This window comes from Brienomyrus brachyistius, unplaced genomic scaffold (genome assembly GCF_023856365.1).
Source record: "Brienomyrus brachyistius isolate T26 unplaced genomic scaffold, BBRACH_0.4 scaffold64, whole genome shotgun sequence".
NCBI classification, from domain to species: domain Eukaryota; kingdom Metazoa; phylum Chordata; class Actinopteri; order Osteoglossiformes; family Mormyridae; genus Brienomyrus; species Brienomyrus brachyistius.
This window is the reverse complement of record NW_026042339.1, coordinates 780,537-796,259: the sequence shown is the minus strand read 5'-3', so window position 1 is coordinate 796,259 and position 15,723 is coordinate 780,537. Positions and strand designations below refer to the sequence as shown.

General features: G+C 45.5%; 1 protein-coding gene across 2 annotated transcripts; it reads right to left on the bottom strand.

Annotated features, from left to right (window-relative positions):
- Nucleotides 1–513: 513 nt before the first annotated feature.
- On the bottom strand, nucleotides 514–13,059 carry puf60a (poly-U binding splicing factor a). 2 transcript variants are annotated; one of them, XM_049002081.1, is made up of 12 exons: nucleotides 12,956–13,056; nucleotides 10,922–11,035; nucleotides 9,992–10,087; nucleotides 9,509–9,598; nucleotides 8,943–8,993; nucleotides 8,380–8,541; nucleotides 8,073–8,165; nucleotides 7,695–7,908; nucleotides 7,403–7,593; nucleotides 5,742–5,862; nucleotides 1,624–1,883; nucleotides 514–1,176 (listed from the first exon to the last, which is right to left on the bottom strand). In XM_049002081.1, exons 3-12 carry the CDS (start codon nucleotides 10,070–10,072, stop codon nucleotides 877–879), a joined length of 1,563 nt encoding a protein of 520 aa, XP_048858038.1. In that variant the 5' UTR covers nucleotides 10,073–10,087; nucleotides 10,922–11,035; nucleotides 12,956–13,056; the 3' UTR covers nucleotides 514–876. The 2 variants fall into 2 exon arrangements, with proteins under 2 accessions (XP_048858038.1, XP_048858037.1); XM_049002080.1 differs by lacking the exon at nucleotides 10,922–11,035 and having other exon boundaries at nucleotides 12,956–13,059.
- Nucleotides 13,060–15,723: the final 2,664 nt, after the last annotated feature.

The window sequence follows — 15,723 nt, the reverse complement described above, 5'->3', positions numbered from 1 at the left end:
CATTCAAGGATTAGAACTAGTCATATCAATTACATTTTGTTTGCTTATCAATAACATTTTTCTGTGGCATGAGGAAAAAGTCAATATGGCAGAGAACATGAAGATGGCTTTAGTGCGGTTAACAATGCTGCACTTTCTCCATGTTCACACATTGCAGATATTTTATGTGCTTGTCTGATTACCTGATTGCAAACCAGCAGTTCCAACACAATGGATGACACGGACTGCACTTGAGCTAAGTGACCCTGAGGAGTTAACGGTCTAAGAATTTTAAATAGCTTGTGCCAATTAGTCTGGCGCCTTAAAACGCCCATCGATTAGGTAAGAACCAACTCATAACCACCACTGAAATTTTTTAAAGCGTGTTGTTTAGTATTTTTTAAGACGTTAAGTGTCTAATCAGCTAGTGTTTCACCCAGCTGCCAAAACACTACAGGACACTTAACTTTGAACAGGCAAGCATTGTTTGGGTAAATAAAACCAAAAAAAAACAAAAACCGCCACAAGCCAACGTCCCAAGTTTCAAGAATTTATTATGGGTAACTGACACCAACAACCCTAATAAGATGCAAGCTCTTAGAAGAGCCCCAACTTTGGTAGTCATGGGGGGTGTGTGGGGGGGGGGGGGAGGGTAAAAAGGGAAAACAAATGACTATTGCAAACTGAGAAAACAAAATACAAAACCTAATATCCAGTCCTTCACAGTAGATGACAGAAAAACCATGACTACTTTTTTTTCCTCCATGTTATCCCTAAAAGGGATCATTAATAATATTAATATCAACATCAATAAAAAAATAATTACAAGTTAAAAAGATGCCAACATTAGCAGAAGCAGTGCCGGCATTTGTGAGAAAGGTGGCGAGAAGGTACAGTCTATGCGGACAGGTCACTGTTGTCGAAGCGTTCCTGATCGTACACCTCTGCGATGACCTTCCGGCCGCCAAACCAGCGGTTATTCAGGGCCTGGATGGCCTTGTTCATCTCCGAAGCCATGGAGAACTCCACAAAGATCTTCACGATCACCTCGGCGTCATCCTCCTCGCCTTGTTTCTCCTGATAGATGATGACGCGATTGACGGCGCCGAACTTGCCGCACTCTTCCGTCACCTCGCCCTCTAAGTCGTCGTCGATGTCCTCTGGGCCCACCATGTTCCGCAACACCATGACCGTCGACTGCAGGGGGAGTGACACTCGTCAGGAGTGGAAGGATGGAATTACAACCCAACGCATCGTGCAAACCTACAGGGCTGGCTGCCAGCAAAGTCACATCAAAACAGTTCACTTTAATACCAGGCAGTGAACTATGAAACGTGCATTTCACAAGAATGGAGGATATCGGTGGGTATGCAGATATGGATTCTCACTTGTACGTTGCCTGAGGTGGAAAGTTCTGGTGCAGAAAATCCAAATCCAGACCAAGATTTTGCTTCAAGTAACTAGTTGCGTACTTGGTGAATGTGACTTTATACTGAACTTGTTGAAACAAAATCTTGGTCGGGATTCGGACTTTCTGGACCAGAACTTTCTACCTGAATACGTCGCTAAGCGAATACATGCCTTCTGAGTGGATTTCAGCAGGCATGGACAGCCCGAGGAACATGCATCCCCCCCAGAACTTACCTCCTGTTTCCTCAGAAGCTTCTGCATAACCATGTGTCTGGCACTGCTGCCCGAAATGCTCATGTGTTCCTGCTCACTCAGCATCTCCTGTCCAGTCCCATCCTGAGATGCCTCCTCCTCCTCCTTCTCCTTCTCTTTTTTGGCCTCCTGGACCGCTGCTGCTACCACCGCGGCAGAGAGCACTGGTGGGGAGGCTAGCACTGGGTTAACCAGCCCGACCTGGGGTAGCACAGGGAGGGCAGGTCTCGCTGGAGTCACCCCTGTAAGTTGATAGATTCGAGGAAGTGTTGCGTTAAACTTAGGAGTCCATAATACAAACGACCCCCTTCTGATCTTACCCTAATACCAGACAGTGCACATTTTGTAACTGAACAAATGTGATGTGCGGCTGAAATTCCAGGCCAAACTGATAAGAAATAATGTCATCTACATCACATGGTCAGAGTCAGTTCTCACTGGTCAAGTCAAGTGCTGTTCAATGGCAAAGACGACGTTTTACAAGAATGCCTTATGCCTTAAGCATGTTCATCACGTGAGCCGTTAATCTTCCAACTCAAACTGCTCAAGCTACGCACTGGATGACCTGTAAAAATACTTCAGAGTCACACTCCTATAGGGGAAAATACTACAGCTGTAAGATGAGCACTGCAAAAGGGAGAGTAAAAAGGACTTGTTTCCGAGAGACCTGGAGGTTGGGTTTACCACTCAGCTCATTATCAACATACAGACAAGACTAATCTCACACTATTTTTTAGGTTCTTGTGCTTTGTATTGATCTCTGCAGCCAGTAAAACGTAAGAATATTGCGCTGGCATGTCTGAACCACTGGCCCTATGTGACAAATCACAATAGAGATGAACTCAAGATGTCATCTGAAGATCACGCCTCAGTTGTGTGCATGCGTGGAAGGATGGTGCGCATCGACACTAAGTGGCACAACCTTAAGCCACAAACACACGAGACCTGCAACTCACTGGCCAATGGGAATGAGAGATTTGTTTATAGGGGAGACTAGCAGTTGGAGAGAGAGTCCTCTTCACACTTGATGATCAATGTGCAGCAAAGGGAGGGAATATAGTGGGTCTCCGTGCAATTGTGGAGGGAGGGGAAGAGAAAGAGAAGAGAAAAAGAATAGAAAAGAAATGTATTAGTCAAAAAGTCCGTCACCGGCGAACAAGCATGTTCTGTGAAGGATGTCAATCCTACAGACTGCTGGCAAGACAACCTACTTGCAGAGGAGACGTATTTGGGGGGGGGGGCAGAACCTGACATGAGGACACCAAAGCAATGCAAGGGTTTGGGCAACTTGACAATGGAGGCTTGTTTTAGGGCCCTAAACCAGATAGGACAGTGCTGTGGGCTAAGAAACACCCAGCTATACCATAACTCAGAACAATCAATTTCCCACATCTATCTACTGCTGTTTGGCAGAAGATTACAGAAACCCCACAATCCCTCTGCTTTTGTCACCGCAGCAGGCATACACAGGACCAGTAGGCTTTTGGAAGCAGGTCCTCGTCTTTCACCACCTACGTAGCACCTTCATCAATCTTCGAATTAGGTTTGCGTCATTTAATGCCAATAATCAAGAGCGGCACTAGGCCTTTTCGAGAGGCCTCTGCACTAACAGGTTCGACTAACACTGCTCACCCGCTGCCATCCACGTTCCCACAAACCACACCAGCTGGAACACAGTTCACCGATGCCTCACCATGCATGTCTACATCCTTCAACGGAGCAATTCAGAGATTCTACTCTGGCAGTAACCCACCTCACCTGGGGCCTCGTGTATAAAACACTGCGTAGATTTCAAACTTAAAGGCTGCATATGCAGGACGGTAGAGAGGTGCATAGGCAAAGACTTAGGCGTGCAACGCTGTGACTGCAGCAGACGGTGGGCACCAGACCTTTATAAACCCGAAGGAAAGAAGCTACGCACACATGCACAAGCCCACCCCAAAAGTGACAATGATATCTGAACACCACTTAACTATAAATATGCTCCACCCTTCAAACCTTGACGGGCAAAGCAACACTGAGATTTCCACAATGTGAATGGAAAGTTACAGGTTACTGAGCTGGAGGACAGAAAGCATGAACTACCCAGGCCTCTGATCCATGGAGCGGCAGCCTCACTGCGGCAGAAAGCCACACAGCAGGCGATATTTAATAAAATAAAAACCCACTCTGAAAGTGCACAGCTGATCGCCCTGATTACATGTGGAACACCGGTCACCATGATCCATTTAACCACAGCATGAGGAAATCTTGTGAATCTGGATGCCGTACAGATTATAACGTCCTATATAGATGACTTGGCTCAGCATTGACTGAGAAACACCCAACCGATCCCACTGCAGCAAGAACCTGGAATGAGATACCAAGCTTAGGCGATATGACGATTTTGTATCGTGATCGATCTTGAAGACGTCCACGATCTACTTTTCGTACAGATCGAGATCTTTTAGGTCCTGCTGCTAAGTTAAAGAAACGTCACATAAAACTTACGGCCAGTAATAACGTGCATCCGTGAAACGTTCACAGACTAACAGAATGATTTCCTACTAGGTGGCCATACTGATCGGGTAAATTACCTTACATGTCTATCACGGGGTCTTTCATGCGTGATGTATTTGAAAAACAATTCAACGTGAGCGATCGGCATGGTGATCCAGGAGCCAGACAGCCTATTTCAACTTCAGTTTTTGTGTCACGATATGATTTTTTTTTTTTTTTGGGAAAAAAAAATACCCGCTTCACCAAAGCTCGTTAGGGGCTTTCGCAAACCACACCTCCCCCACACTCAGCAGTATGTACCCTGACCTCGCCAGTCCTCACAGTGACCTGTTTGTTAATACCTTGCCAGTACTTGCCAACCCTATCCATCCATCCATACCTATACATTTCCCAAAGGTCATTGGTTCCCATCAATTAACGTTTGATGCTGCCATCGCAGAGATGAAGATGACTATTAATGTTGTCATCGTTTTCAGTTTTGTTGCTGCTAGTTGACAGAATCAGAAAAATGTGTAGAGGTTTGCATTCGTTTTTGTTCGATAAATCCCTTTGCCACATACGCAACCTTTCTGCAGGTACGCAGCCTTTATACCGGAGGCCCCTGGTCACTCAGACACGATTAAATGCAAAAATTGAGCGTCTTTCCCATAATCTGCAGGCCTCTGGTCCCTAGCACTGAGCACCCAGTCATTGCTAGAGTAAGGCTGCTAATGCCTGGAATTCCCCAAGAGAAAAGCTGACCACTGTAAGTGACTGTATCCAAATGGTCACATCAGGGGTTTGAAAAAAAGATACCTTAAAACATGGGTCTCACAAAAGCCCGTAGAGTGTCCAGAACAAATGCATTACACATTTAGAATAAGCTGATTTGAAACACGACAAAGAAAAACTTCATACATCCCTGCATTCGTTCAATTCAAAGAAATTAACTGCAGTGAAACCGAAACTACAGCTACAGGTACAGCTTCCTCTGCACACAAGCACCTCGCTACACCCCATACTTTCTCACAACCTCAGATTCTATGGAGGAGCATCATATGTTAAAGAAGCCAAAATGTCCTCAGGATTGAGCATCGGGATCTAAATAAAGCTAAAATGTCCTCTGGGTTTCAACAGTGCTGAGGGTGAACAGCGTAAGCTTAGCCAAATTTAGGGGTTTGACACTAACCAACTTCTGGCTGAAATGGCTCATCATTGCGACCGGATAATGCTGTAAATGCAGCGTCAGACTTATAACCTAAAACTAGCTAGGAGACGGCAACTTTTTTTTAAGTTGGGAGGAGCCAGAAGCACCCAATCAGCATGTCACCAGCAGCACACCCTGCAGGTTCCCATTGTCCATTCACACCTAATTCTAGTCATGAATCATCCTTTTACACACTGAGCACTATGTCCTCCGGATGCTTAAACACTCCCTTGAGGGTATGTGGAGCACTACAGGAATGGCGCGCTCCAATCGCGGCCCAGTAGGGAAGCACGCCCTTCAACCCCACGACTGCAGAATGCCTCTCAGCAATGGCCAAGATGGCAGCAGCCCCCCCACCCCACGACACGGCACGGCAACCATAGGCTGCAACCTGCTCTGCTCCTTTCACACGTACCTGTGATGACACCAGGTGCCTGGGAGGCCATGACAGCCTGTGGGAGCGCCCCCAGCTGTTGACCAAGGGTAAGTGCAGGTGCAGCCAGAGCTCCCAGTACAGAGGCCCCAGCTACAGCTTCCTGGTAGGAAAAAAAGAGAAAACACCATGGGGGCGGCGCCAGGGAGGCAGGGGCAGCAAAGACGAACCGGACCGCAATTTTCGCAAGGGAGCAGCTCGGGGTATCATACACTCAATGAGAGCAATAACACAGCTGCTAAAGTGAAAAAAGCAAGCAAATTTTGCCATTTCGTCATACCTGCTTGAGAGAAGCTCTGTCAGAATTGTAAAGCAGCCTTTCCCAGCCCGGTCCTCGGGGACGCCAGGACAGTCCATGTTTTTGCTCCCTGCCAGAAAGTCTACATGTCTTCCACATTTTTTTGCAAAGACGTGGACGACCTGGGGTTCCCCAAAAGACCGGGTTGGGAAGCAAGGCATGTAAAACTTATTCCCACACAAAAATTAGACGGGTGGATAGTTTTGGAGATCAGTAAACATAACCAGCAACCAGAAAAGCTGTTCAAATTTAGGTCTGAGGAAAGGCGGCTGGATTCAGCACCAACACCCAGGGACTCATCCTGTCTGTCCAATTACTAGATACAATGATCCATATAGGCAGCCTCACTCCCTACAGGAGCAAAGCAGGCTAATCTTTCCAACTAAAACCTTCATATTTCACTGGAAGGCAGGTCCGTTTCCTGCCCATCAGGCATTCTGCTCACGTCTTTTCCAAATGACTTAACGCGGGAATTCAAGAACGCAAGACGAGAAATTCAATTATGCAGTATGCAAGTGCTCCGATTCGACCATACTTGTTCTGCACGTACAATAAAATTAATGAACAGGTAGCTAATGTTGACAAATTGTGAACGAAGCGTCGAGAGCATTTCCCATAATGCTGGCCCTTAAGGCGGCAGTATGGTTCAAATGAAGAGAGATGGAATCAATGCAGGTTCTGCACACACGCCGTCGTATGACCAGCGATCAGACCGTTTCGCCTGGCTGCACATGCAGGGCCTCGAGGAACGTTTTCGTTTGCTCTGACTCCACCTACTATCCACAATTGGCTACACAAAACAAGCGGTCCTGTGTCACTAAAGCGCTGCGATGCTCCCCATGTGAAAACAAAAAAGGATTTGGAGTCATGATTGCCTTTGGAGACTCGCCGAACATGGCAAATAAATGTGGGCAACTTCGCACAAGTGACATCGAGATTTTAAAGACGGGCAGACAACCTGAAATTGAATCGGTAGAAAATGCAAACAAGCGTACGTTTATTTCCATTCTGCATGTGGGTCTGCTGCATCCAAAACATTTTGCACCCTCTAGTGTTTTAGCATGAAAAACAAACAAACAAACAAGGGCACATCATACAAGTAGGCAGCAAATTGTTTGACGTCTTCGATTTCGTTTTGGCTGGACTTCGTCTGAAGTATTTAGCCGCCTTCGAGAGAAATATCTGCCCAGCCATTGGCTAGAAATAACACCGCCCATTACGGCATTGGATACTTCAGCTTGCTGTCATACCTGTAAAGCTGGACTGTCGTGTCGCTGATCCTGATAACTCTCCGCTTTGACCCTGTGCGTTAATCGATTACAAAGCACAGAGGACTGAAACTTACCTGGGCAGTGATTTTGGCAGTAGCAGCAGCAGCAGCCACTGCAGCAGCAGGGGGCAGGCCTCCAGGCGTGGCGGGGGTCAGGAGGGGCATCGGCGGGGTCACGGCCTTCCCCACTCGCAGATATTGCCCCCCCAGGTCAAAGAGGTTCATGGAGGAGACGGCGTCCTGAGCCGACTGCGCCTTGTCGTACTCTGTAGAGGACAATGCGAGTAGCGCTCAATGAGGACACCACCACAACATGCTTCAAGAGCTGCCAGCCACTAAGAGGGCGGGGCTTGACGGCCCTTCTCACCAATGAAGCCATAGCTCTTGTGTTTGCCCGTGGTTGGGTCTCTCGCCAGCGTGCAGGACTTGATGCGGCCGAAAGCCTCAAAGACACTCTTGATGTCCTCGTCCGAGAGGTCGGGATGGACGGACGCCACATAGATGCGGTTGAAGGCACGGGCTTCCTCCGCCAGCTGGTCAATGATGGGTTGTGCCTGACCGATGTTGCTGGGCCGCCCTACCTGTAGAAGGATCCGCATCTTCAGCAGGGTTGCTGAGCTGATGAGGAGCACCATCATTCACCAGCATCTACACCGCCATTCACAAAGATCACCACAGAGGGAGACCCCACGCCACCGAGGATGAACCCCAGGTGTCCAGCTCAGCTGGTCTAAAGCAAACTGACCTTGATGTTCCTTCCACCCAGCATCACAGAGTTCATCTGCTCCAGGGCCAGCTGTGCTGCCTCAGGAACCTCGTACTCCACAAAGGCAAAGCCCTGCAGAAGACAGGAGGCTTGTTAGCAGGGGAGTGGGGTCAATGCAGCTTAAGTTAACCGAAACAAGACATTTATCTTGTACAGTTACGGCCTTAAAAACAAAACGTACAAAACTTTAGAGCAGCACAATCTCTCAAATTGTTGATGTCAAAGTGATGCAAATGTCAGAACTGAATTTGGAAATAAAAAAAAAACCCAAATGAGAATGTCCTACCTTGTGCTTCATAGTAACAGAGTCCCAGGACATGTCGATACTTTTGATGGGGCCAAAGGGGGCAAAGGCCTGCCGAATGGTGTCCTCCCCCAGCTCGTAGTAGATGGAGCCCACGTAGACCCTGCACATGATGGCGAGGGCGCGCTGGCGCTGAGCCGCCACCTACGGCAGCAAAGAGCACGTCAGCGGGCAGGGATTTGCACTCCCAGCATGCCTCAGGGTTGAGATGTTCCAAATATCTATGCACAAATTGCTTAGGGATGGAAGAACTACATGTGCACAGTACTACAAAACAAAAAGGCCCTCTGGAAAGTTCCTGGAGATACGTGTCATCAAAGTGTATCTACGCATTTTATCAAAACTTTCCTTGTCGAGATCTCATCCCACAGAACATTCCTATTAGATTCTTACAGCGCCAACGCAATAAAACGGTAACAGACATACTCGTGGAAAGAAGACTCAATTACAGCATTGCAAGCTGTTCAGGCCATACCGCAGACCACAAAAATGAGCGTTAAACATTATGCATGTGTGTGGGGTGATGGAGCGGACGGTGAACGGACCGACTGCAAAGGCGAGAGTGCGTCTCCAAAGCCCATCGTCAGAGATGCCATCTGAAACAAGATCAAATCAGGCCGTGAGCCTAGACAGCACCTGTACCACCAGATGCACGATAAACAAAACTCAAATACCATGACTACGTAGCCTGTACAGTCCCCTTCTGCTCTCATTATCTAACCTGCTATTAAAAACATACTAGGCATGCAAAAATCTTCACGATCCTAATTTCACGCTCCAGTTTCATGGGATCAACTTCAGATGGAGCATGCAAAAGCAGTGATGCAGCACTGACATCGCAACATTAAAAACCCATATAACCGCTACATCTGAACTCAATAAGAGAGGACGAACCTAACGAAAAACCAAAATGACACCACCCCCTAAGGTGGACTTCTCCGGAGAGTCAAACGAAACTAAAACGTTACTCTAAGACTTCCTATGACTAATAATCACAGTAACCGGAGCGATGGCGTTCTCAGCAGCTACTTCGAAGGTACCATTCACAGGTTGGCCTTAGCGGGCCAGGGCACGGTGGGGTAGACCCGCTGCCCGTGCAACTGGGGCTCACCTGCAGACTGGTGAGCTGCTGCTGATGGTGGGCGATGGTCTGCTTAACCAGTACGCTCTTTATACTCTGCTCCATTGCGTACTTCTTTGCCTGCAAAGAGGATGTCGGTCAAAACTCACCCTTCTGAATTTCTACACAAGTATACATGCAAAAAAAAAATGAGTGGATTACAAACATGTCCTACAGCCTTCAGTTCTGCGGCATCCTCAGCCAACAATTACACAGGTATTCAAGGTCTTTGTTTTAAAATCGCTCCACGCCATTTAATCACTACTGTGAACCCGACCTGGCTGCAACTCGTAAGCAGACTTCGGCCCATATTTTCACTGTAGCTACGAGGCACTACCTTTGGACTGACAGTGCCAAGCCAAAAGGCCAGAACGTTCAGCCTCTGCCATGTTCACAGATGCAGAGAAGGATGCATTTCACTGTTACATGCTCTATCTTCAAGCTGCGTAACGTGCGACTGGAAGCACAGCCCACCTTCTGCAGCGCCTCCTGCTGCTCGGGAGTGAGAGGTGGCAGGCCGAGCTTCGAGGCCGTGCTCTGTCCATTCTCCATCATCAGAGCCTCGCCTCCCTGAAAGCACAGACAGAGCCCAGAGTTTCTCAGTTCCTTCACTCCCCCAAGGAGGCTAAGCAGGTGCAGGCTCACTGCACCCTCCCTCCCCAAACATTAACACATTCCAGAAGGAATGCTCAGTACATTCGGGCACTTTCTTTCAGAGCAAACTCAATGTACTCAGAGACTGCAGGCTAACAGAAGCTGGTTGGGTGTTCACTTAATCTTGGTTTTTCAGCTCCAAAGCACTATTGTCATCTTAGCATCAAAATTTTCCAAAAAAAGAATATCTAAGAGTAACACAAATCGATGAACAACCAACCAACTCCTTTCTCACAAAAAAAAAACATTTCAACAGAATGATCACCTTCCCATCCAAACTGGTTGCACTGAATCTTATAGTACTCTGGTTTGACAGAACAAGTAAAGGTTGTTATACAAAAAGTGTTCCTTCAGAGAGTACTGTTCATAAGGAACAGTGATATTTGAGCCTGCTCTGAAATACCGCAGCAATTAATATTAACGAACGTGAATTACATCAAAACATTCACATATAACTTTGCTCAACATTTGCATAATTTGGGTAACTGGAGACATGACAAATACAATGGAATTCAACATTTTAATGTGTTTTAATCAATGCAATTTCAAAAAATAACTTAAATCTTGAACCTGTCTTACAGGGATTCACACTTCTATAGTGCCAAATTAGCATATTCATACATGCAGTTAATTCAGAATGTGAAATTCTTTTACATATGGAAGCCCTAAATGTCTCCTAAGCCTGGATGGACTATGTCCCACATGAGAAAGCCACCTTATTGACTATGACACAGAAAAAAGGTCAAGTACCTTTTCTTTTATGAACTCCAGAGTGATGCATGATGCACAGCCCCCTTAAGGAGGTTTGAACCCAACTAGTTCTGCCATTGGATTTGGAAATATAGTACAGTCAAGAGATACGCTCTACAGCACAAACGACACAGAGAGAAACAACAAAAAAGAAAAGAAAAACACAAACCTACTTAGATCAAAAGTTATTTGGTAGGCAACAATCTGAACAGTAAAGCCAGTCAAAAGGATATTAAATGTAAGCATTTTTTCTCCCAATTTTAGTTAACATATCTTGAGATGTGCAGCTGAAAAATAAAACCTGGATGTCCACAAACACTCAGGCTACCCAATTCCTGATTTAATAAACTGTGCCAAAATTCTTCGTTTGCATATTTTAGTGCAGTGTAAGCAGCTACAGAAACAGGAATTTGAGACATTGAGATGGAAAATGGTGACGCACAGATTTACACTGGATTTTGCACTGGTTTTAAGATCATAAAGGATGTTAAATTATATGATGTCGATAGCAAGTGTTCATAAGACGTGCACAGATGTTCCAGGGGCAGCTGTTACACTCAAGACTCAACAGAACATTGGGGGGGAAACAGTGATTTAAGGCCATTTCACAAAATGCACGTGCTTATTACATATAAACCATCCAGAATATCAAAAGACTGATCACCAAGCTTTGTAGCATTAGCAATGACGAATGGTTTGAAGAGTCATTGTCTCTGTAGAATAGAATGAATAGAACATAAATCACTTTGTCATTGTACAAGTAGAAAGTACAATGAAAATCTTCAAAGATCCCATCTTGCACTCCTGAGACACACAGACAGACAAATACAGGTGAGAATGAGGCTTGGGGTCAGAGTACAGGGTTGGCCAATCATCCAGCACCCACAAAACATTTTTCCCCAAAGTTAAGCACCCGATGTTGATGCAGCTACTCTTTCCGAGAACGAGATTTCAACTGGCAACCTTCTGATCGCAAGCACACTCCTCCCACAGAGCCACACACATTGCAAGTCAGGACTATTTCCAGAAAGAAACCTTAAGCACACATACTAAAGGACCAGATCTAGGATTCTCGAACCAGGATGCAGCTTCACAGTGGGAAATTGGGCCCCTTACCTAGCACCTGCTCTTCACGGGGGGGAGGGGGGAGTTCTGATGCCTGTAACCCGTAGGGTAATAAACTGGGACACCTTTAACTGTTCAACTCAGTCTACAGGGAAGAAAAATCCTTCAGGTGAGTAAAAAGCAACGGAAACAATGTCCGTCTGGTAATCCCTTTCCTGAAAATTTCGTTCGCAGTTCAATATGGCTTTAAAACCTTCTGTAAGCAATCCAGTCTTTTAACCTGGATAATTGCAAGTCTCCCCCGTCCCGGAAATACTACCTTTTCTGAAATGAACATAATCATAAATATTTTTGCATATATATTTTTTACCAGTGAACACAAAACCAAATAATTCTTCTTAACAGCGACCGATGCGCTCTTCGGGCCGACGGGGCAGCAGTGCCGGACGGAGCGGGCCGCCTGGCAACATTAGAAACTATCATCGCCCGGAAAAATTATAGTAAATAAAAATAAAAAAAAATTAACCCAGAGGTGGAATAGGATAATCCTCCATATTGGGGCTAGCAGGCGAAGCGGGAACTGCCCCCCACCCCCAGTTAGCTAGCCGGCGCCGCTTAATAACAAAGCGAACAAATAACCGAGGAACGAACACCGTAAACAACCGAGCCACAAGCACCCTACACCGAGACTATTCGGCTTCCCCCACAGCCCGGAAAGCCGCCGTGCGTGCCGTTAGCGCTGCACTGACGGACTCCAACCAAAACTCACAGGCTTTCCCTCAAATTTGAGCCACATTGCGGGGGGGGCGGACGCACTTCTCGCCCCTCGACCCAGAAACCCTCCCCTAAACGATGCTGCAAATTCCCTCGGCACAGACATTCCAGTCCAATTTTAGGAGTACATACACACACCAAGCAGCAATCGAATTGTAAAACCACAGAAGACTATTGTAACTTGAACTTATTTACCGCAGTCACTGCCACCGCCATGAAGCACACCACACAAGGCCACGCCGATGAAGATGAGGGAATCTCGCGATACTTCGATATTTGCCCCTGCCGATTCTAACCCTATCGAGTTCTCGCGAGATTATCCAAAAATCCTCGTTTTATGAGCTCGCGAGAGGCACTGCTGTTTCCTAGCGACCAATATGGCGGTGAAGAAATTGGGTGTCTTTAGTGTCAATTACACCACGTTCCAAATTATTATACAAATTGTATTTAAGTGTCATAAAGAGTAATATTTTGTTTTTCAATTAAACTCATGGATGGTATTGTGTCTCACGGCTCTTTGGATCACTGAAATCAATCTCGGACACCTGTGATAATTAGTTTTCCAGATGAGCCCAATTAAAGGAAAAACTACTGAAGAAGGACGTTCCACATTATTAAGTAGACCACCATTTTCAAACAATATGGGAAAGAAAAAGGATCTCTCTGCTGCCGAAAAGCATGAAATAGTTGAATGCTTTGGACAAGGTATGGAAACCTTAGATATTTCACGAAAGCGTGATCATCATAGTGTTAAGAGATCTGTGGCTGAGTCAGAGCACACAAAGCCCGTCTGGAAAGTTCTTGGACCCAAGATGTGTGTCCGCAAAGTGTATCTGCGCATTTTATCAAACTTTCCGTGTCGAGTTCTCATCCCACAGAACATTCCTATTAGATAAGGGTGCAATGAGGAAGGTTTCTGCCAGACAAATACATCAGATTAAGAGAGCAGCTGCTAACATGCCATTACAAAGCAGCAAACAGGTATTTGAAGCTGCTGGTGTCTCTGGAGTCCCGCGAACGTCAAGGTGTAAGATCCTCCAGAGGCTTGCAGTTATGCATAAATCTTCTATTCAGCCGCCCCTAACCAATGTTCACAAGCAGAAATGGCTGCAGTTGGCCCAGAACTATATGAAGACTAATTTTCAAACAGTCTTGTTCACTGATGAGTGCCGTGCAACCCTGGATGGTCCAGATGGATGGAGTGGGGGATGGTTGGTGGACGGCCACCATGTCCCAACAAGGCTGCGACGTCAGCAAGGAGGTGGCGGAGTCGTGTTTTGGGCCGGAATCGTATGGAGAGAGCAGGTTGGCCCCTTTAGGGTCCCCGAATGTGTGAAAATGCCCTCTGAAAAGTATGTGGAGTTTCTGACTGACCACTTTCTTCCATGGTGCAAAGAGAAGAACCAGGCTTTGTGTAACAAAATCATCTTCATGCATGACAATGCACCATCTCATGCTGTAAGGAATACCTCTGCATCATTGGCTGCTATGGGCATAAAAGGAGAGAAACTCTTGGTGTGACCTCAGTCCTATTGAGAACCGTCAGAGCATCCTCAAGCAAAAGATCTAAGAGGGTGGGAGGCAGTTCACATCCAAACAGCAGCTCTGGGAGGCTATTCTGACATCCTGCAAAGAAATTGAAGCAGAAACTCTCCAAAAACTCACAAGTTCAATAGATGCAAGAATTGTGAAGCTGCTATCAAATAAGGGGTCTTATGTAACCTGACCCGTTAAGATGTTTTTAATTGAAATAGGTTTTGATTTCAGTAAATATGACCTCCTAATGCTGCAAATTCAACAAATGACCATTTTCAGATCTTTACAACCTATAAAATGTTTTGAAACTGTTGTGTGTAGTAATTTGGAACAGTCCATTTTAAGTTTATTTTTGAAAAACATACTGTTATCATTGGGAGGTTTGTTCCGTAACATTCGAATTGTACTCTAATGGTTGATGACTTATTATACTGACTGTCATTTGCATCGACTATTTAGGAAAATCAGAGAAATACCGTCTGCATAATAATTTGGAACGTGGTGTAGTGTGATCTTTTAAACCATTCCAATTCCTTGCTGCTTTTCTAGTGCAGGGTGATGGTTATTGCTCAATGTCCTGTGAAGCATGTCTGTCTCAGTCGCATCAGCATCACACCAACATACTTGTGTTTCTGAGGTGTTTTCCCTCTGACTACAAAAATAAAGCAGCACTTTACTATCGATAAATCTGCTTCTGGCGCTCAGTCCAGGCTACAATCTGATCGGAATATTAAGTTTAATCTTGTAAAGCACATGTGTCAAACTCGAAGTCCACGGGCCACATCGCGCCCAGCGTACAAGATCATTTTATATCTTTTTTTTTTTTTAATGCCTGGCGATATGAAGCGCCGATGACATGCAAACTACAAATCCCATAATGCAGCGCAACAGCTGCCTCCGATCATTCCCGCGTCAATTACGTCAGATCAATCAAGCGCCTGTTAATGTATACAATCCTCAAGTCAAAGCTAGTAAAACCCTAACAATGGTCAAGAGAAAAGTCGAGTCTGGAAACAGAGCCTTTCAAAACCGGTGGGAGGCTGAGTATATGTTTACTGACATTAACGGTAAACGCGTGTGTGTTATTTGTGGAGCTAATGTGGCTGAGAGAGAATCTCCACAATGCAGAACCTTACGTAAACGTAAACGAAGATGCCAAGCATCCACCTCTGACAGAATGGCATGAGCAAAGAAAATGGAATTTTGATTTATTATTTTAACTTTCACTTAAAAGCACAATTTTTATTTATATTTTCAGGATTTTTACAGCATATTTATATTTTTAATTTGTAAAACTTTGACAGGAGATATTTTTATGGAGCGCATATTTATTTATTTTGCAATAATATTGTATCCTGTTTGTTTCGATTCATGTTTATGTTTTAAAAAAAAAACGTTTAGTTTTAATCTGTTCAATAAATGTTTAT

What these genes read in the sequence shown, in the direction of transcription:
- puf60a (XM_049002080.1), bottom strand. Translation starts at nt 12,976, where the DNA reads ATGGCGGTGGCAGTGACTGCG. An exon ending in CACTCTCGCCTTTGCAGTCG is followed by an intron (nt 8,542 to 8,942) that starts GTCCGTTCACCG and finishes TTGCTGCCGTAG; the next exon opens with GTGGCGGCTCAGCGCCAGCG. An exon ending in TGGGTGGAAGGAACATCAAG is followed by an intron (nt 7,909 to 8,072) that starts GTCAGTTTGCTT and finishes ATCCTTCTACAG; the next exon opens with GTAGGGCGGCCCAGCAACAT.